The sequence below is a fragment of the Danio rerio genome, chromosome 6, assembly GCF_052040795.2.
Source record: "Danio rerio strain M-AB ecotype USA chromosome 6, GRCz13ab, whole genome shotgun sequence".
Taxonomy (NCBI): domain Eukaryota; kingdom Metazoa; phylum Chordata; class Actinopteri; order Cypriniformes; family Danionidae; genus Danio; species Danio rerio.
Genome location: NC_141026.1, coordinates 30,366,157 through 30,389,456, shown reverse-complemented (window position 1 = coordinate 30,389,456; position 23,300 = coordinate 30,366,157). Strand labels below are relative to the sequence as shown.

Sequence of the window (23,300 nt, the reverse complement as noted above, 5' to 3'; positions counted from 1 at the left end):
ACGAGAAGAACTAGTCTTGTGTCACATTTAAGAGCTCAAACAGTCTGCCTTTAAAACATGATAAAGTGACGCAAGTAGAAGGTTTATCACTAACACCCAACAGACAGTGATGTACAATGATGTCTTATACAGGCTTGATGCTGATCATTTGGTTTGTTTAATATATATATTTTAATTTTAATATTTTATATATATATTATATATATATATATGTTTTCTTTTCTTTTAGTTTTCTTTTTTAGTTACTGAATGCCCACGTTCCAAATTAAATAAAATGATCTCAAGTGAAAATTTGATTTTGGTATAAATTCCACAAATTATGTGATAGATTAATCAATATAAGTATAGTCAATAGTGTCAGCCCTAAAGTTCATTTTTAACTTGTATTAACTTCAAAAATACTGTAACTTTTCCATGATTGTTAGTTAAATAATATTTTTTTTTCATGTGATGACTGCGTGTTAACTTGTTAAAGAAAAACAAAAACTAAATGTCAATTTAATTTAATAATACAAAATAAATATTTACAGTTAACACTTGCACAACATACAGTAGTTACATAAAAATGTGAACGGCCAAGGACAGAAAAGAAGCAAAGTGGTAGTAACATTTATCATTATCATTATTATTTTAAGTCAAAATATTCAAATATTAAACAATAAATGCCTGAAAACAAACTAAATGGCATATAAAGTTACAAATCTTTCATTTGACCAAATGAAAAATAAAACATGACAGATTAAAATTTTTAAAAATCTATTTGAATAAAGTAAACTTTGGAAGCGGGTTAAGTAATTTTACAGTTCGCGAATTTTTAATTCAGTAGGTAAACTGCATTATGCAGATGTTAGTATGATTTACAACTAACTTTACATCAACAATATTCACTTATTCTCTGCATATGAGCGGGCGCAGCCCGACTTCCGGTCTTATTCTTTTCCATTCGTTTTTAGACGCTAAAAACAACTCATTATGCTGCTTGATGTTGCAAACTGATATTTTCTTATTATATGATTCTATTTTGACTGTATAGTAATGGACATGCTTGTTTGTAGAGTGAGTGGTTTGACTGTTTTCTGCGGTTTATTATTCCTTGTCATTTCTCCCATAGGGAGCTGAATCGGAAATTCTAAAACAATCGCAAAAACGAGCGCACTTCTGCATTGAAGAATAGGATCAATAAACAATTACTGAAAAATACCGTGAGCTCAGGAGCTCCGTGGAGCCACAAACTGTATTGTTGTCAGCATTAACCTACTGTCAAAAATCACATTTGAAAATGCAAGATTTGGCATAATTTATTAAGTAAACCTTTGATTTCAGCTTGAATAACAAATAACAAGTAACTCTACATAACAAACAACAAAACTGTGATTTCTGTCAAGGGAGAAAATTAGCAAAATGGCTATCTTTTAGTCCAGATGTTAAAATAGGATTCAAATCCCTCCCATTTTGAGGCCCACTGCAAAGTGACATACAGTAGGTGAGAGTTCAAAGTGACTATTACCGCCGCGTCATATACCGCCGCCGTTTGAAATAGGAGCCGCTTTGTTTTTAGTGTATGACCGCAGTTTGTGAATGAGCCGCCAGGGGGCGCAAAGGGACGGGATGCGAACCGACAGAAATAGCCCACACAGCAGCCTTAAATATGCTATTGTGCTTGTAAATGAGATTAAACAATAAGTCAAAGCATTATAATTCCTTTATTAATCATTTAAAATTTGTTAACACGATTTATTGTTATTCTAAACTTTTTAAGTGCAAAGAGGATTCTTTTTGAAAAATAGAATTGAAGAAGTTAAAGACAACTAATATGAGAGCACAAACATTCAGTACAAATATTCTAAGTATGCCTAAATTAAAAAATTAAAGCAGTCTTTTAGCCTAAATGTAAAGAGATTTTCAGTGTTTGCTATTTTGGTAGGACTAACACAAGACCTTTTCATTTATGTTTTAATTTACCTTTTTATTTACATTTTCGTTGTTAATTATATTTTACTATTTAATTTTGTCACAATTATTGTACATAATAATAAACAAATAATGAAAAATAATAAAAATAGGCCTTGTGGTGAAACACTAAGAAACGGTCAGGCGCATGGTCTAAAGAGCTTAAGTTGAATACTGCTTCATAAAATAATTTTGCCGCAGGACATATCTCGCAGGTTTATTTTTAATAGTTTTCAGTTATTTTTTTGTAATCAACAATGTTCTCTTTAAAGTTCTCTTTAAAGTATAACTGTTGTTTTGTTTTTTTACTTAATGGCCCAGTATGTTTTGTATTTTAATTTCAATTTCAGTCACCTTGCATATGCATTTGAAATATAATGCGCGCATAACCGCGGAAAGAAAAAAAACTGTCAAAGGTTAGAGCTAATTCATCAAAAGGTCGCATTCTGCTTTCACTCTCCCCAAAAAACGCTCTGTTTGAACGATTTAATTATTATCATCGTACACTCTATATAAATATTTAAACCTTCTCTGGTGTTTATTGTTTTTAGAAAATATCTAAAATCTTTAAAAAAAAAATATCTTGTAAAATGAAAGTTTAATTTGACTTTAACGGTTTCATTTATGTAGGCTACATAGACCTACCTAAACTGTTATAGCTTGCTTTTGCTTGTTTTATATTGGTTTATTTATTTAATGCGGTTTTATCCGATAATGTAATTCTTTAAATTATATTTTAATATGGCTTAGGCAATTTTTTCAAGATTTGACACTTGTTTTGAGTCTACAAAAGGGGACAGGTAATTTGTAAAGATTTATGTCTTTCTGTTGTCTTTAATATGGTGTATAGATTATTATGCGTTATTGAAACATCAAGGGGACGCAACAAAGTCACTTATAAATTAAAATTGTATTATGCAACAGCCTTTAAAACGGAAACATAAGGGCGATTATAAGCAAAAAGACCTCAGCCTATAAGGTTAGATGTTTTCTTTCCCTTATTTATTTATTTATTTATTTATTTATTTATTTATTTATTTATTTATTTATTTATTTATTTATGTATGTATGTGTTTGACGCATGTAACTCGTGTGCGATCGGTGTAATGACGAAGCCATCTTTCCCAGACTCGGGGCAAAAAAAAAAGTGTTATAAAAATAAAGTTGCCGCAGGACATAAACGAAGTCCTGCAAGTTTAGTTTTAATAATTTAGTTCCAGTTCTGTTCAGTTTTTTTCCTCAAAACGTCTGTTCTTCTTTAAAGTAAAATTTTAGTTTTTTGTTGTTGTTTTTTTTACTTGTAATGGCTCAGTATCTCAATATATATATATATATATATATATATATATATATATATATATATATATATATATATATATATATATATATAGCCTATATATATATATATATATATATATATATATATATATATATATATATATATATATATATATATATATAAATAAACTTCACAGCCACAAATATACATAACACAACTTGCGGGTGCAACCAACAAGGGTTGTGCATTTTAGTTTAACTTTTTGAGCGTTATAAGCAGTTCGGTGTTAGTTTTTATATCAAGCCGAAACTAAACAGCGCATTCTCTCCGCCTCCTCGTTCATAACCAGCTGGACACACGCTGCTGAAGCAAGCAGGAGAGATAGCCTACTCCGTCATTCATAATCTTAGCTGATGTATCTGAGTCGAAAGAATATATTAAAGAGGAATGTTCTTTTAACAGTCCCGATACGTTTAATCTTTTTATTTTTTTTATTACTTTTTTCCTGTCATTTCTCTTCATCAAATTATTTTTAAGCTGCTTGATTATGTTAAAACAGAAAGCAGAGCCCGTCAATTGAGAGCGATGCATGTCATGTGTTGCATAATTGCCTTTTTTCCTGTGCGTGCGTGATCAATTTCTGATCCTTTTTTGCTCGGGCTCTCACACACAACCTTTATGTCTGCTGTGTCTTTAATATGGTGTGTAGATTATTATGCGTTATTGAAACATCAAGGGGGACGCAGCAAAGTAACTTATAAATTAAAATTGTATTTTTTTATGCAACAGCCTTACATTTAAAACGGAAACATAAGGGCGATTATAAGCAAAAAGACCTCAAGGCTAGATGTTTTCTTTCCCTTTTTTATTTATTTCTTTATGTGTTTGGCGCATGTGTGCGATAGGAAAACTAGTGTAATTACGGCAAGCCATCTTTCCCAGACTCGGGGCAAATTCCTTTCACTCAGTCCCGAAGCCCCAGCTGGCCCTCCTGCCATCCACTGCGTAAAACATATGCTGGATAAGTTGACGGTTCATTCCGCTGTGGCGATCACAGACTAATAAAGGGACTAAACCGAAAAGAAAATGAATAAAGAATGAATGAATAAATTAATAATAATAAAATAAAAATAAGGTAATAATCTTTAAACACAAATGCCGCGTAAGCGGCCTTTGTATTTTTAGAGATGGTACATTTCAATTGCCTCTTCCCACTTCCCCCACCTCAAAATTGAAAGTTGCTAAGAGAACTATAGCTCATTTACACCTTGATGTCTATAGCCTCAATAGCAAAGAGCACAGCCCATTTACACCTCAACACAGAGCAAGTTTAGCAGAAGAATGTCAAATCAGAATCACGCAGATGTAGCACACCAGCTACTACTTTCATGAAACTATTAAATGTGTATTGTCATAAATTTGCTTATTTGCAGCAGCTTTTTTTTCGCGCAACAGAATTGCGGCGTTGGGAAGCCGTCAATGAATAAAAACAGGGTCAATAGTGAAATCGGCTTTTCATTGTATCCCTATTACCTATATCAATGCATTGAAGTCCTTTTATGGTGTCATCACGATAGAATAGCCTAAGGCCCCGTTTACACTAGTGCGTTTTAGTTTTAAAACGGCGTTTTAGAATGAAAACGATCCGCGTCCACACTCGCGTTTTACCCAGTGTTTCTGAACTGCTCTCCGTCCACACCAAAACGCTGAAAACGCACATCACGTGACCACACACACACACTTTGGCAATCGCTGGAGCCCATCTACCCAGATGAGAGCTCTGCTAGTCGGACTTCTCATCAAGCATCTCCCGCTGGATCTAATCTCGCTATATTTATTTAACGTGATATTTCATTCATCTTGTTGTCTTTATCTAACGACATATTCCCTGACTTTGGTCATTGGAATCTATTACTTGTTCTCAGGTAACGTGTTTTGGCTGAGCGCAAAGATAAGTTAATGATTAATGTAAGCACATTCATCGATTGCCTTTATTTCCTATAATGTATAAACTTATTGTATGTTATACTTTTATAATGGCCATTATCGATTATTAAAACTGATATTCAGCAAAAGAGAGGGTATGTTTCGTATTTTCACTGAAATTGAAAGGAGACAGTTGTTATCGGCTCCGTTTTGTTATAAATGTCCACACAGTGAAGATGACGCTCATAATGCAGCACGGCGCCTCAACATTTCTGTTGTCTGTTTAGTTGTTAATATTAAAATAAAAATAGGCAGTTCCTTATATCATGTTTACATTTTATTGTTGAGAAGTGAAACAACGTAGCCAGGGTGATGTGAATGAAGTTATAAAGTACACTGTTCCCTGTGAAGATTGACGCGTGTCCTCGGTATGTTTTCCATATCAAACTGAGAAGAAGAGCCTTGATCAAACTTGCGAAGTCTGAACTTACTGAAGAGCGGTGTTGACGCGGTATTGTCGCGCGCCTACTGAAGGGCGGGACCGACTGCGTCGCGGGGGCACTTTTGATCATTTTGGAAGGGCACTTTCTATCCAAAAAGGGCATGTGCACTGCACAGGTTGAGCCCTATGTGTGCACGTGCCTGTCTCGGAGTATTTAGTGCACTATTTAGTTAGGATATGCAGCTCCGTCTGCTGAGGGCACAGCCGCTTCCCCACCGGCAGCCATGTCCGCTGCCCTCTTCTAACATGTTAGAAAATACTGCAAATCAAGCTGTTGGTATCTCCCCGTGGTTGAAATTGTTCGTTATTCGAAAAAAAAAAAGAATAAATATCCTGCGCAAGCTTTCTAGATTTATTTTAGGCCTATATTCAGCTGTTTTAATCTTGCAATTCTGATAACTTTTAGAGATAATGTCTGTTTTTATCAACTTGTCTGTCATTTATTTCTCATTTGCTACTTATTTTATTAATTTGTTGATGTTAATATACTACATATAGTCTTGTATATGCATATCTAAAATCCTTTGGCATTCAAATTTGCTTTGAACTTGAAAGAGAGAAAGAATCTGATTTTACCCGTCAGAGCACATTGCATATGCCTTTTTTAAATAACATTTATTTAACAAATATTTTAGCACATCGAAAGTAATTAAATTACCTGTCTTTTGATTAAAACCTTTATGCAAAAAGATCAGAAAAAAAGGCAATATATGCGCCATGACATCGCTCTCATGCCACGATTTGAGGATAAATTCGATTTTAGGTGCTGCTTTGAATAAAATAAAACTATTAAAAAGCACATTAAAGACACTCATAAAATAAAACATTAATAAAGGAGTATCTTATGAAAAAACACCAATTGACGGGCTCTGCTTTCGGTTTTAAAAGAATCAAGCAGCTTTAAAAATATAATTTGCTGAAGAGAAATGACATGGAAAAAAAGATTAAACATATCGGCACTGTAAAAAGAACATTCCTCTTTGATATATTCTTTCGACTCCGACACATCAGCTAAGATTATGAACGTCGGAGTGTCTCTCCTGCTTCAGTAGCGTGTCCAGCTGGTTATAAAGGAGGAGGCGGAGAGAATGCGCTGCTTAGTTTCGGCTCGATATATTTAATTAAAAACTAACACCGAGCTGCTTATAACGCGCAAAAAAGTTAAACTAAAATGCACAACTCTTGTTGGTTGCACCTGCGGGATGCACAATGAACCTAACGCGCCATTATTTTAATTCTATATTCGTGAAGAATGAGCCAACCGCATATGCTAAGTCAGTCCTGTTGGTCGGGACTCTCTGCTTTATAACTTATTAGTTTATTACAATAATCACACTTAGCTTTGCCATCGTTCTTCACCACATATAGCCACTCAACACATCTTGCGGTCCATCTTTAATGTTTAGATTATTGAAGGTGCTATTGATGTTTTGAGAAAAAAAAAATGATAGTACTGAAACTAAATTATTAAAAATAAACTTGCGGGACTTCGTTTATGTCCTGCGGCAACATTATTTTTATTACACTTTAAGTGATCTGCTTGAGGTAGGTCACGTTTATCAATAGTAAGTTTTAGCCTAAGTTTACATCAATAACATAATGTGCATTGTCCTTTACCATACAAAAAAAGAAAAAAAAAACATTTATTTATATAGCATTTATTTTTAAATGCATTAAAAAACAAGCGCATATCTTAGCCTTGAGTTTGTTCACACTCTGCCTGACTCTGTATTAACATAAATGCTGTATTTTAATATAGCTAATTTTGATTAGCTTTAACTGACAGCCTTTTCTTCTTTTTCCGCGGTTATGCGCATTATATTTCACACGCATATGCAAGGTGACTGAATATGAAATTAAAATACAAAAGTTACTGAGCCATTAAGTAAAAAAACAAAACAAAACAGTTATACTTTAAAGCAGAACATTGACGTTTTGAAACAAAAAAAAACGGAACTGAAACTAAATTATTAAAAATAAACCTGCCAGACTTAATTTATGTCCTATTTTCATTTTTTATTTATTTTCATTATTCGTTTATTATTATGTACTATAATTGAAACATAAAATGAGATAGTAAAATATAATCAACAACGAAAATGTAAATAAAAACGTAAATTAAAACATAAATGAAAATATCTTGTCTTAGTCCTATCAAAATAGCAAACTACATCTCTCTATATTTAGACTAAAAGACTGCTTTATTTATTTATTTATTTATTTATTTATTTATTTATTTATTTATTTATTTAAGACTACTTATTTGTACTGAATATGCTTTCACTTTAGTTGTCTTTCATTTCTTCAATTCTATTTTCCAAAACGAATCCTCTTTGCACTTAAAAAGTTTACAATAAACAGGTAAACAAATTTTAAATGTAAGTTGAGGTGATCGCAAGTTCACAACTGTGAGGTAATGTGCTCTACCGGCAGGATAATATATATTATTTTGCTGTTTTTCATATGCGTACGTTTAAGATTTGAGATAATAACATTGCCATGATAGTCAAAGAAATCAAAACATTATTTTCACCCCAACGCAATTTAATCGGGCACTGAAGGCTAATAACTTAATTCTTATATTTGCTTTTTGACTTCTCACCATGTATCTTTTCTACAGCATAGTATAGTGTAAGAGCATGTCTATTACCAGAAAAACTAAATTAAAATTATATTTTAATTGAACACATCACATCACATACAGTAAGCTACGCCTACAGAACAGTCTGTTTAGCATTGTGAAAAGGCAAAGCTGAATATCTGTGGTTAAAGTGCCACCCAGCGGTCAAATGCTGCTGGCGCATCAAGTACCGCTGTCGCCGCGGTATGAATGGCGGCACAAGGAACACATTGAAGTAGTAACATCTGTAAGAGTGCAATTTCCCCACTCACCAAATTGATTGACAGTCATGTATTTACATGTCTCTGTAGTAACGCGTATAATCATATCAACAAGACAGAATGTGCCCAAAGCAACTGGGATTAAAAGATCTGTTCAGCTCTCTGTGATCATCAGTCATCATCAAATGAGATCAATAAAAAGTTTTACAAGTTTAAAATGGTTTAAAAACATGCATGTTTGTAATCAATTACAGTGATTTTACCACCTTTACTTTATCACCACAGCTGCGTGTCAGTATAATTATAAAAGACGATGCTTTGTGGACGTTAAATCAGGTTTGTTTTGTACATTAACATAATGGATATCCATACAGCAGTGGATATTAACATGTAGCCTGTCACATTTGCATGCAAAAACAGTGCAAAGTTAAATGCATACTGTGTGTGTATGTGTCTGTGTGTGCGTGCGTAAACTTTGTAAAGACCTTGTGTGTGACTTATCGTTCTTAGACTTTACAACAAATACATCAGATTATCATTGGTAAAGGTCTTACTGTAGCATTTTTTACAAATGTTACATGAGATTTGCTTTCTTCATGTCTGTCACTGTGCTGTTTATCTGATGCAGCCAAGGTGGAGATTGAGGCACACTCTGACAGGCATGTGGGAACGGTGGGCGGAGAGAAACAGCATTAAAGGCACAGGCCACAAAAACAGCTACAATGTGTTTAGAGCAAAAAATTCCAATATTCTTAAAGGTATAATAAATAATCTGATGGGTGTTTTGAGCTGAAACTTTACAGACACATTCCGGAGACACAAAATATAATGTATTTGCCAAAATCAGTTTAAAAAGAATTAGTCAGTCCTAAAGTAGAACATGAATATATGAGGGCTAACGTTTTGTTGACCAGATACAAAGTTGGTTGCTTAACTGTCTGGAAACTTACAACAAGTTTCCACAGAATACCTACAAATTAGACAAATTTAGCATCCACAGTATCTTACCTCAGTAGTTACAGACTTGTTTCTGGACACAGCACTTAAAATGTCCCCTACTTTATAAGGTGAATGAAAATGAAGCAAAGGTTCCAATTCAGCATGCATGCACAAAATGTCACAAGCAAAGACAGCACAAAATATGCATAATGTATTTGTAATTTAACCAAAATCATTAATTAATTAATTAATTCATTCATTCATTCATTTTCTTTTCGGCTTATTCCCTGTATTATTCTGAGGTCACCACAGTGGAATGAACCGACAAACTTATCCAGCATATGTTTTACGCAGCGGATGCCCTTCCAGCTGCAACCCATCTCTGGGAAACACCTATACACTCTCATTCACACAAATACACTACGGCCAAATTTAACTTACCCAATTCACCTGTACCGCATGTCTTTGGACTTGTGGGGGAAACTGGGGCACTTGGAGGAAACCCACGCTAACACTGGGAGAACATGCAAACTTCACACAGAAATGCGAACTGACAGAGCCGAAGCTCAAACCAGCCACCTTCTTGCTGAGAGGCGACAGTGCTACCTACTGCGCCACTGTGGTGCCCAAAAATGGTCAACGAAGACAAATTTAAAAAAATGCTATGCACATTTCCACGACTTTTCCAAAACGTTGTAGATTCATTTGTTTTTACAAAACATGCCAGCCCTCGAAATTTGCATTTGAAAAGTACTTTTTCATGACTGTATACAAATGGTTATAGTCATTTATTTAACAGTGTTACTTAGAATTCATCACAAATGGGATTTGATGACTATAATACTTTATTAGTTTTGAAAACATGGATTTAAGATTGTCTTAAGAAGAAAAATAAAAAGATTGGCATTACACATTTTTGCAAGATGCAAAAAAAAAAAAAATTAACAATGCATGTCTAACAAACATTTTTTGCAGTCTGGCAAACAATTATGCAGTCTGTTTTATCATATATAAACCTATATATATATGTGTGTGTGTGTGTGTGTGTGTGTGTGTGTGTGTGTGTGTGTGTGTGTGTGTGTGTGTGTGTGTGTTTGTGTGTTTGTGTGTTTGTGTGTTGAAATAACAGCACTGTACATTCTTTTTTCTTTAGTCAAAGGTTTGATTTCGTCTTTGTCCTCTCCTCTCATTAAGGTACATGTTGACGTAGGAAGTCAGCAAGTCATCCATTTTATAGCCCTTGTGAAAACAGGATAAAACCGTTATTTTAAAACTAGAAAAAAATTGTTTTATTAAAATTCTTTAATTGCTGTAATCTTGTTTTTTCATTCAAATAAAATTAATTTTGTTTCAACATAATAATTTTAGTTAATTTTATTTTTTGTTAATTTTAATAATTCATTTGTATATACAGTTGAAGTCAGAATTATTAGCCCTCCTGAATTATTAGCCACCTGTTATTTCCTTGCTCTGTTAAACATCATTTGGAAAATATTTAAAAAAGAAAAAAAATTCAAAGGGGGGCTGATAATTCTGACTTCAACTCTGTATGTTTGTATGTATGTATGTATATATATATATATATATATATATATATATATATATATATATATATATATATATATATATAAAATACAGTACAGTTAAAGTCAAAATTATTAGCCCGCCTGAATTCTTAGCTTTTATTATTTCTAAACATAATTTTAATAACTCATTTCTAATAACTGTTTTATTTTATCTTTGCCATGATGACAGTAAATAATATTTGACTAGATATTTTTCAAGACACTTCTATACAGCTTAAAGTGACATTTAAAGGCTTAACTAGTTTAATTAGGTTACCTAGGCAGATTAAGGTAATTAGGCAAGTTATTGTATAACAATAGTTTGTTCTGTAGAATATCGAAAAAAAATATAGCTTAAAGGGGCTAATAATTTTGACCTTAAAATTATAAAAAAAAAAAACTGCTTTAATTCTATAGCCACAATGAAACAAATAAGACTAAAATTAATAATATTATAAAAAAATATAAAAATTAATAATATTAAAAATATTGATATACTATGAAAATTTCCTTGCTCTGTTAAACATAATTTGGAAAATATTTTAATAAGAAACAAAAATTCAAAGGGGGGCTAATGATCCTGACTTCAACTATATATATATATATACACACACTACTGATCAAAAGTTTTAGAATAGTAAAGTTTTTTTTTTGGTTTTTTTAAGATGTCTGTTTTGCTCACCAATTCTGCATTGATTCAAAATACAGTGAAAATAGAAAGTTTTAAACATTTTTACTATTTAAATTTTTTTAAACTGCTTTCTTTTCTAATATATTTTCAAATGCTTAAAATTGATCAAAAGTTCTGATAAAGACATGCATACTGTCACACAAGATTCCTATTTCAGATAAATGCTGCTTTTGAGCAGCAAATCAGAATATTAGAATGACTGCAAGTGACTGGAGTGATATTGCTAAACATTCAGCTTTGAAATCACAGAAGAAAATATATTTTTAAAAATTGATTCAAACAGAAAATGCAGTTAACTAGTGTGTATATATGATTTTAAAATTGTGCAGTTTTCACTATACTTTGGAACAAATAAATGCAGGCCTTCATTTATTTATTTTATTTAGTCATTTCTTATTACTTTTAGTGCTGGATTTTGGAGAAAGTAGCACCTACTGTATGTCACTTACCAAGGAAGTTTCGCAGAGGATTTTGTTGCCTTTGACAAGGTTTCCTACAGTCATGTGGAAGTATGTGCTTCCACTGCACCAGTTTGCAATCTTGTTATATGGATGAATGGCCAGAGCATCCTTAAATAGAACAATTCAATTAGTTAAAAAAATCAAACTTAGACAAACATTATGAAGTTATGATACACAAAGCATATTTTAAACAATGCAATTTTACATTCATGTTTAGAGGAACACCTGAAAACAAATCTAAACATCTAACAAAATATGAATTGATGATACCTTTGTTTTGGGATTAATGATGGTGATGCCTTGCTTACTGATGGCCATCCTCACAATGTCCGGGAAATTGGGCTCTGACGTTTGCTGTAATTTCAAGCATAATCTTATAAACCATTTGTCAAGTAACAATACCTAAAATATAACAGTCGAGTTGTTTACTTTGACATCAAAAAAGGCACATCCAAATGTGGGCCATTTATAGACAATCTTCAAAAAGCCGATCATTGCCTCTTCCACAGTCATGCCCGTTTGCTTGTTGTACTCTGCAAAAATGCTCTGTTGACAAGTTTTTGAGTACAAAACCACTTTAGAAGGGTATAGTTACATATACACTGCAATATCTCCAGTGTGCAGAAACTGACCTTCTTCCACTCATCAGCGGACAGGGCTTTAAGCTGGTCATTTGGCACCAGATCCTTCAGCATCTTAGGAATCATGGGAAACTGAGTTTTATCATTGTTCACCTTCACCCTGAAGAGGAGTGCGCCGAGCATCACCATTTCTTCTTTGGTACAACGATGATAACCTCTCAAGTATTTCGGCAACTCCTAGATGATGTGAAAAAATGGGGAAAATGTAACAATAGTATTAAAAAGAATTCATGATTGTATATATGGGATTAAATTGCCCATAAAAAACAGAAGGGGGAAAATAATATTAAATTTTAAAAGGATGGGTCACCCAAAAATGTCAATTATGTCATCATTTACTCAACTGTTACTTCTTTCTTTTTTCTGTTGAACTCAAAAGAAGATATTTTGAAGAAAGCTGGAAACCTTACAGTCAAACATTGACTTCCATAGTATTTGTTTTTCCTATGGAAGTCAATGGTTACTGGATTTTCACAAAATATCTTCTTTTTTTCTAAGTAAAATAGTAAATGGTGAACAGTAATCGAAACAGTAATAATAAATAGTAAGTACATTTTAATTTTGGCGTAAAAGATCCTTTTAAATCTACTTTTTCATGTACTGATTTATACAGAATGCTATTTATTATTCTGATAATAAAAGCTGAATTTACAGACTTCCTTAATAATGAAGTCTGCACTGCACGCTTGCGGTTTTAAAAGTTTTGGTGAATTAATCTAGGTAAAGATATCATTCAGAAGGTCATGATTCGCACTCACTAAATAATTACTTTATATCTTTATAGCTTTACTTTACATTCTTGAAAGATACAAAAAACAGACAATTCGGAACAATGTCTTCCTCAGTGCATGACAATCTTCACAGGCCACCCTTCTATCCCACAGTCAATCAGATTATGTATTAGTTATACTAAATAGTTAAAAACTATCTCATTTTTGTTTCAATATACTGTAGTTAACCACACAAGAAATATTTTCTTTACCAATGTACTGGAAAGTAACAGATAAGTTATCGGTAACACTTTACAATAAGGTTTACTAGTTAATGCATTTACTAACATGAACTAATCATGAACAACACATGTACAGCATTTATTAATCATGATTGAACATTTACTAATGCATTATTAACATCCAAGTCCATGGTTATTACCATTAGTTAATGCACCATGAGTTAACAAACTAACAATGAACCACTGTATTTTCATTAACTAACATAAATTAACATGAACAAATACAGTAGTAAATGTATTGTTCATTGTTTGTTTAAGTTAGTAAATACAATAATTAACATTAACTAATGAACCTTATTGTAAAGTGTGAACAAGTTATCATCATTCACTTATTCAGATCTTTTTAATGAAATTCCTACAGTCTAAAATTTTCAGAATTCTTCAATGCCACAGTAATTTAGAAATCAATGCAATATGCTGATTTGATGCTCAAGTCCAAATTTTCATTATTGACAGCTATGCACCTTAATAGTACTGTGAACCCCATTTGTATCAACGTTCTTTAATGAATAGAAAGGGGGAATATTATACATATATTTGTATTATATAATTGTGTGTATGTAACAATCTGGAGTAATATGCATGTCTTCAATGTTATATTTCATCAACTTAACAAAATGGTCTTCTTCGAGATGAGTGTAGATATTTTTGGAAAGCTTACATGGGAATTTTACCATACATTTCAGTACCTGTGGGTAATGGAAGATGAGATCTGCCTCCACATCTCTCCCAGGGATAATGTTGAACCATAGCTTCCTCATAAAGAAAACAGTGTAGGACACATTCACTGGAGCCCCTGCTGAATAAAACAGTATCAGCAATGTCAACTGCTTTGAATTTAAGTTCAAACCTGTTCTATTTAAAAGAAAACAAACAGACTCACCTTGATTCACTCTCTTTGCTCTTTTGGACCAATCAGTAATCTGTCTGAGGCTGTCAAAGAAGTAGTCTGTTTCATTCAAACTCAGAACCTGACAAATAGAAAATGGCAGAACAGTTATAAACGATCATTCAGGGTTCTCACTTAAGTCAAGTCAAAAGTAAAAAAAAAAAAAAAGCTGAATTTACATGGTCTAAAAAGAATAGAAAAATAAGTAAGTATTTTTGAGAAGTCCTTCCTAAATTCTGTGATGCTGAATTTAACACAAAACCAAGCAAATGACACAAAATTTAGATGAGCTTGCAATATAATTAAGATTAGATTTCTGGCACATTTTGGCCTTTCAGGACACATTATGTTTGGTTTATAAAGTGCTTATCCAATGTGGAACAATGTCTGAGTTGTCTTACAAATGAGCAGTCGTGCATCTACAAAAGCCACTACATGCTATTAGGCAATTTTCCAGTTTTGAGCAATTTGCATCTTTGTAAAAAATGAGTATAATTTATTAGTATAATAAAACATGATTTTTCTAATAGTATTGTTAAAGAGATTTTAACCATTTAGTTTACCCTGATTACTTTAAGTAATTTGTGCATCAAATAGGATTTTTTAAAATGGTTAAGAGGTCAATTGAGACCAACGATTCTTGAGATCAGAATAATATTCATAATACAAATATAAAATGAATTATAGATAAATAATACACATTTCCCAGACTTTCAATGTCTGGAATACCCCTTTTTCCACAATATTCCAGAAACTGTTCATTAATAGAAGCACACAGTCCTGGCTGTTAAATATAAATCATGGTACACTAGGAACAAACCTTATCAGGAGTTTTCATGAAGAGGCTGAAACCTTCAGCTGTGGACAGCATGAGTTTATTAGCAATGGTCCGGACCAGGTCTCTGATCTTAGTATTGGTTGCCACCTCAAATATCTGTCCAGAAGGGTAAGTAGTAAAAAAAGCAAAGTTTAGAATAAACAAAGAGTTACAATGGTATCAAATCCAACTGCTATTATTTTCAGCATTTTGAACACCAGAGAGTAGACTAGTAAGCACTAGCGCCAAGCTGAAAAACAAAAATCAAAAACATGGCCATTGGGCAAAAAAGATAAAAATGAAATCCTGGTATATTACTGTAAAATGACAAGACTGGCTCTCCTGGTAATATTCACACATCAGTACCAAAATACTGGTGGCATATTATTGACACATTTCAGTTACTATAAATACTGCAGTTAATACAGGCTATATATAGTATGGAATAGAAACTGCGGAGCTGCAGCAGTGCTCAATGGAAAAGAAAACAGAATCTTTGGGAGCTGCTTGAAACTAAAATGAGCAGGATGTTAGTTATAAAAAAATCAGCAGCCCTTACACAGCCCTGAACACAGCAGAACTTCATGATGGTCCAAAGCAGACTTCTTACCTCATGCATGTTCTGCCCTCGTGCTTGCTTATACCAGTAATCTTGCTCTTTTACCAGATTATTTGTTTTGCAAAGCCCTTGTTCACACATGAAATCTTAAGAGTAATTTAACAGTTAAGACTACGTAGGTGATAAAGCTTATGAGACAAAGCCCTAGACCACCTGACAGAATGGTCACTTTCCATTTTGGCTCAGTGCCGTGTTGCGACTGAACAAGTTTTACACATCCACTTTTTATGATTTGTAAAATATATTTTCCCACTATTCCACAAATAACACCAATGTAGTTGTGTTTATATGGCTTCCACAGAAGATTACTTGTGACAGTTTTGAAAGTATTAATGAGCTGAACGCTGCAAATAATCAATAAATCTGTCATTCTGAGAGAATATTGGCTTTACAGCAAAAAATGGTTTCTAAACTTTTGGAGTTACTTTAAAGGTGATCATTTCTAGCTTGCTGCAATATCATTTTAATTAGATAAATTTGTTTTCAATAACAGTTTTACCAAACACTTAGTATGATAAATGTAAAATGTAATGGTGAGGACACTGAATTGCCCACTGAAGCTAAGCAGGGCTGCACCTGGTCAGTATCTGGATGGGTGACCACATGGGAAAGCTAGGTTGCAGCCAGAAATTATGTTAGTGAGACCAGAAGTGGTAGCTCAACCTGCGGTCTGTGTGGGTCCTAACGCCCCAGTATATTGATGGGGACTCTACTGCTCAGTGAGCTCCGTCTTTTGGATGAGATGACAAACCAAGATCCTGACTCTATCTGGTCATTAAAAATCCCAGGATGTCCAAAAAAAAAAAAGAGTAGGGATTTAACCTCTGCATCTGTCCATCATGGCCTTCTAACCATCCCCATATCATAATTGGCTTAATCACACTGCCTCCTCTCCACCAATCAGCTGGTGAGTGGTGTGCAGTCTGGCATAATATGGCTGCTGTTGCATCATCCAAGTGTATGCTGCACATTGTTGGTGGATGAGGAGATTCACCCCAAAAATGTGTAAGGGCTTTTAGTGTCGAGAAAAGAGTTATATAAATGTAATTGTTAATGTGATTATTATTATTATTATTATTCATTCATTTTCTTGTCGGCTTAGTCCCTTTATTAATCCGGGGTCGCCACAGCGGAATGAACCGCCAACTTATCCAGCAAGTTTTTACGCAGCGGATGCCCTTCCAGCCGCAACCCATCTCTGAGAAACATCCACACACACATTCAAACACACACTACGGACAATTTAGCCTACCCAATTCACCTGTCTTTGGACTGTGTGGCAAACCGGAGCACCCGGAGGAAATCCACGCGAAGGCAGGGAGAACATGCAAACTCCACACAGAAACGCCAACTGAGCCGAGGTTTGAACCAGCGACCTTCTTGCTGTGAGGTGACAGCACTATCTACTGTGCCACTGCCTTGCCCTATTATTATTATCATTATTATTATTATTATTATTATTATTATTATAAGACCCCAGTGCAAATGTTAGAACACCCAAATGTATAGTTAGGGGAAAATGTTAAATTACATTTTAACAAAGAAGGAAAAATCAAAAGAATCATAAAAAATTATTTATAATAAATTTGAATTCTTTTTTTCAAAATTAAAATTGTCCTAAGACAAGAATGAATGTTATTTAATTCTTTAGAACAACTTTAATGAAAGGTGAGGATGGATCTAATCCAAATGTTGGGCATATGCACAAAGATACACACATATATTATAATTATTATTTTATTTGTTTAATTATTGCTTTTTTTATTTTTTGGACTCAAACTCTTATTTCACTAATTATTATAGTTAGTAAGGTTGTAGTCAATTTAAGGTATTGTGTGGAATTAGATAAGTATAATATGAACATGTGAAATATGTACTTTAAAAGAACTAGTAAACAGCTAACAGGTAAATAATAGGTATGCTAATAAGCACTTCTTAATAGTTAGAGCTGGCCCCTATACTAAAGGTTACAAATTTATAATTCAGAGTAGGCCTGTGACCTTTGCATTTCTTTTATTATTAGATGTTGGGGTGCAAGGCTGGGTTACATATTGTATTGAGGCCACTGATAATGCAGGTAATTAGTGTGCAAGTGTGGTTTTACCTCTTGGGAGTCATTTGGGAAGTAAATTTTGTGGAAGATCTGGGTGCTGTTCTGCTGAATAGCATCAACCTCAACCTGGTGAGGTGGAAGTTTTCTGGGATCCATTCTAGGACAGAAACAACGACAATTGCCAGAGTAAATTAAGTAAACATAATATGCTTGTTTTATTTTCCCACCAAATCAACAATGTAGCTACTTATCATCTGTGACCCAGCTTGTGGACTCAATTCAACTGTAGGGCTACAGTAGTGTTTCCCAAATGTTGAAGTCTTTGAACAGTTGCAGTGGCAGATTGAGCTGCTGTAAAGTCATTACTATCCCATCACTCAGCACTGATACTTTCCTGGCATTTGCTCCAGTCTGGCAAAGGCTAGCGCGTGCTAATAAAAGAAGAGGTGTCACTGTGCTAATAGGCTTGCAGATTGTTATTTTAAAAGACTAAATTACTAATACCCCAAACTAGTCATTCTTAATTAAGTGATGTTATCTATGATAAGTGGCTTTCGTATCGCCAAAAATATTTCAATTGCTCGTTTTTACAAGCTGACCTGCTAGCAAATGCTAATGTGTTGCTGATCAGGTCAGACTTTACAGGATATCAGTCAAGTAATGTAACACACATGTTGTTTGAGATGAACTCAATATGATTATGGCTCTCAGGTAAGCCAGCCAAAGTTCAATAGTATAAACAATACAAGCTATTGCCCATACGCATTTTAAAGGTGATTAAATGTTAGCTTTTAGATCCTAGATGCTAGAACTGACATTGGGAATGTATAATCAGCTAATTTTAACTATAAAATCTTTTCATTCATTGCATTTCTCCTTATTTTGTTGACTTAATGTTGCGTTTTCACTGTCACACATGACAACAATTATTCATTTAAAATGCAGTAAACATTTATTGTATTAACCTCTTGATATTAAAAACTGTTGTCTTATTGTTATTATTATTATTTTTTAATTTTTGAGTCAAACCTCAAAACTGACTGTCTCAAATCACAGCTCTTATAAATGAAGACACAAATTGTAAAATCATTAATAAATACCTCAGAACAAATTTTGCAAGTGTTTTTTTTAGTAAATGACAATATTTTTTAAAATATGATTCTAAAAGCATAGAAATTTGAAACATATTGTCAACAAAATATGTTATGTCCCTTTGATGTATTAATAAAACTTTGGGAAGTGTTCTGTATTCTCTACAAGAAGCAGCTAATTGCTCCTTTGCTTGGTCTTGCTCTGCTCCAATTGATGCCACACCCTGGCTGGTCAGCTAACTTATTGCTGCCTATAAAATCTGTCTATAAGTTCTTTGTCACTTCCTATTTAGCTGTTTTGATCTCTCTTGTGTTTGGTAAGGATGTGTTGACTTTCATAGAAAGAAACTGTGTGTTAGTGAGACTTAATGAATTAGAGTTTGTGTATTCATCTGAGGAAAATCTGTCACAGCATTTAGTGCATTTGCTCTCGCTACGTTACATTGAAAATCTGACCTCTGCCTATTAACTGACTACTCTGCTGTTTTGGATTTATTCGCTGAATCTAAATCTAGAGAGGTTGCCTCCATTTTCTTTTGTACATTGTCTATTGGTTGTTCTTGTGGACAATGTAGTTAGGTAAAAAAAAGTGTATTTTATTTTTTCTCTTACTGAAAATAGGGAAGTTAGAGGGAATTTGAGCGTTGATTGTTTTGTTTATTATTTTGGCCAGGTTAACTCTTGAAGTTGAGAAGGATAAATGCTGTTTATGAGAAAATCATTGTGTAAATAAAATCTCTATATTTTCTTAAGCAGCGTTATGTGTGCAGTCTTCCTTTTATGTTACATTCTTACCCCTAGTGAGAAAAACAATTTCATCTGGTGTGACACTATATGCTGATTTTAAATCAGCAAATCGAAAGAAAACATCAATTAGTTGTAAGACCCCATTCAAGATTGTATAACCAAAGCCCATGACTTGCTGTACCTATTAATTTATTTTTATATTTTTCAGAATTTATCAAACCTTTTTGTAACCACTATAAAAATTTTAGTATTTTGGTCTGACACCTATTTATCATTTATAAGTCATGGAGAAAAAACAAAAACGTATTATTATATTATTCATAATTTCATATAAATTAAATAGACCTATATGAAGATTAGAGTCCAACAATGAAGATAAATCATGCTATTTTATATTACTAAGACTTATTTTTCTTAATTTTTGCTATTTTACACCTTACAATGTATTTAAGGTTCAGTTTAGTAAAAAAAAAAAAAGACAGTGAGACACTGTGGGCTTAGTTTTAACGATCTAGACGCAAAGTCTAAAGCTCATAACACAAAAGCAATAAGTACGTGTCCAAATCCACTTTTTCTATTTTAAGGACAGAAATATATGAGGCGCATAGTTTAAAAGGGTTGAGCTTATTCTTCTTAGTGGTTATGGGTGTGTTCTGAGAATAAACCAATCAAAGTTTCATCTCCCATTCCCTTTAAGAGTCAGTTGCGTCACGGCATGCTGCATTTGCTATTTACATAGCGGACTTTCTAAGTGGAAAAATTTAACACTTCAATAGTGAGAAAACAGTTCAACAGACCATCAGGAGTGTCAGGATAAAGAATGACACTCTTCCAATCTGCCTTTACTTTCACTTTTACTTTCTCTTGCTCTCATTCGTGAATAAGAAAACTGAGTTTTAGGCTACGCACTGACATCCATTAGCCTACATATTTAATTTCATTTGTTAGGCACAAAGATTTGGTTCAAAATTATTTTTTAAATTCAGTTCTAATTTCCAGCAAACAAATCAATTAACAATAATAATGAAGTGGGGTTAAAAAAACTGAGTTATATACAAACTCAAACGCTATGCCCCATATGGTCCAAAACCTGACAGGTGGACAAATCTAAGCTTGTTTTCAATAAAACAAATACAAATATGTATATAATAAATGATAGTAATAATAATAATAATTTTATATAAAAGAAAGTTGTCATGAATAAACTAAAAAAAAAAGCACCTCGAGTAGGAGATGGCATGAAGGCAGTGGTTTTAAACTTATGTAGAAAGTAATAGTTTTTGTAATATTTTATTCCTTTAATTCTTTTTCATTTGTAAAGATATTTGTGTGTTGATGTACATCCTACGTGTTTTAAGCAATGTGTGAGGCGTGCAACTAACGCGCCCTGCTAGACTTTGGACCTCCTCTCAGCTGGTCTATTGTGCAATCTATTTTAGTTCCTCAAATAGCAACGTGCCAACAATGCACCTTAACACACCTCTTTTCTAGAGCGAAACACCCATGAGTCCACAATGTGGTGCAAATGAATTTGCTATTTAAAAAAAGTGGTGGAAAACATGAAAATTAATGTTGCATTGAACTGAAATTAGCAACACTGAGGGGCAACACGTCTTACGACTTATTGCGCCGGGTTTATGATAGGGCTTTGTTTCTCAAATATCAGACTATTTGTCAAACTACAAAACTAATATATCAAAATGCTGTTTTACAAAGCATTTCACTGCCTATTTATCAACTACTCATTTATAATGCGATGTGATCTCATGTGTGATGCTAGTTTGATGAAGTTTGAGTTGAAATAAACTGTGGTTAAACTGTGTAAAATGGTGGCCATACCTGCGAGCCCCCTGCAGTCTCTGAAGGCAGTCAGTCGCCAATGGCTCTCGTTTGCGTGTCTCAATGAAACGCTGAGCGTGTTTCATTAGAGAGTTACTGGGAGGGAAAAGACCACAGCAAAGCCACAGCAGCTGCCAGCCTTGCTCTATACTGTACCTGATTGAGAAAGAACACGCAGAAGTGTCAAATGATCATTCTTTCTTAGAAATTAATATTAAGTGATAAGACATTGAGCTGCACTATACAGATGTGAATACAACTGAATACAACAGAGCTGATGGTGAAAGGTACAGTATGTATTGACCTTATTCTTGAAGTATGAGTGGGCTCAGTCATTGGAATCTGTTTGGCTCAAAACTTCTGATTTCATTTAATTCCATTTAATTTTTCAGATGTTAAAAAACGTCTTTTTTTGCTGTTTGATGTCGCAAACCGATATTTTCTTATTATATTATTATACTTTTTATATCTAGTCATAAATACACTTGTTTATAGAGCAAGTAGTTTGACCGTTTTCTGCTGTTTATTATTCCTAATCATTTATTTCAAAGACTGAATCGAAAGTTTTAAAATAATGGCAAAAAAATACAAGGGCAATTCCACATTGAAGAATAAGGTTAATAGGTTATTCTAAATTGCTAGATGTAAATAAGTTAAATGTCATCCTTCTGCAAGAAAGATATTAAACATCAAACAGAGTTTAAATAAAAAAATAAAATCTCATACTGACTATTTCAGGCTATTTCTCTCTTACTTTTTTAAACAATTAGGGTTGCTGACCTGAAACTTTACCATGTCTTTTTCTGAACTGTGCATTAGCTTATGTCATTTCACAGTAACAACAAACTGGCATCTAAAACTGAAATTCACATTGTAAGAGAAAACTTCTTGGAATTTTAACCATTTAGTGGTGTTGTAAAGCTTTTAGACAGAAAAGAGCCACCTACAGTATATTGAATACAGTATAATGATTAGGGAAGCATTAGCAGGAAATATGGTTAGATGTGGGGGAAAAACAAGTAAAGTGCATTGCTCTTAAATACTAATAATTCTTCAAACTTAATTCTTAAACCATTATTGATAAAACTTACAAAATAATGATTATTAATATTATTAATTTAACTTAAAGCATAAAGGAGCTAAAGGTTGCACATGGTTGCACACTGTTATAAAGGGCAAGATGACTTTGGTTCAACTACAGTCCCAAAAGGAAAACTGCACAGAATTATTGTGCAATTGTGTCTGTCAACACTTTGTACCAAGTTCATAAGTAATAATGATTTCAACAGATGTACCACTTTAATTTGCAGTTTGCATTTACACAATCATTTAAAAACTGGGGGTGAGTAAGTTTATTTATTTGTATTTTTGTAGCTAGATTGAACTTTCCAATTATTAATAAGCCCTGACAAAATATACATCGCAGCTTTCGCAAAAA

The 23,300-nt window shown here is 33.2% G+C and overlaps 1 protein-coding gene and 1 long non-coding RNA gene across 3 annotated transcripts in view; one reads left to right on the top strand and one right to left on the bottom strand.

Moving 5' to 3' along the window:
• Window positions 1-240: 240 nt before the first annotated feature.
• Window positions 241-9,626, top strand: LOC147843535 (uncharacterized). The gene is made up of 3 exons (XR_015493734.1): window positions 241-1,202; window positions 1,390-1,479; window positions 8,530-9,626. It is a non-coding gene; the product is annotated as an uncharacterized LOC147843535 (long non-coding RNA).
• A 638-nt stretch (window positions 9,627-10,264) lies between these two features.
• Window positions 10,265-23,300, bottom strand: part of myo7ba (myosin VIIBa) — a 63,234-nt gene continuing 50,198 nt past the window's right edge. The window contains exons 39-48 of one of the 2 annotated variants that reach the window (XM_087257292.1): window positions 21,863-22,018; window positions 18,237-18,342; window positions 15,517-15,630; window positions 14,691-14,778; window positions 14,497-14,606; window positions 12,787-12,972; window positions 12,584-12,700; window positions 12,425-12,508; window positions 12,143-12,262; window positions 10,265-10,676 (exon numbers count right to left, since the gene is read on the bottom strand). In XM_087257292.1, coding sequence (XP_087113418.1) covers window positions 10,587-10,676; window positions 12,143-12,262; window positions 12,425-12,508; window positions 12,584-12,700; window positions 12,787-12,972; window positions 14,497-14,606; window positions 14,691-14,778; window positions 15,517-15,630; window positions 18,237-18,342; window positions 21,863-22,018 — 1,171 coding nt within the window. In that variant the 3' untranslated portion in view covers window positions 10,265-10,586. The remainder of the gene's footprint in view (window positions 10,677-12,142; window positions 12,263-12,424; window positions 12,509-12,583; window positions 12,701-12,786; window positions 12,973-14,496; window positions 14,607-14,690; window positions 14,779-15,516; window positions 15,631-18,236; window positions 18,343-21,862; window positions 22,019-23,300) is intronic. The other variant, XM_087257293.1, reaches the window with a different exon arrangement.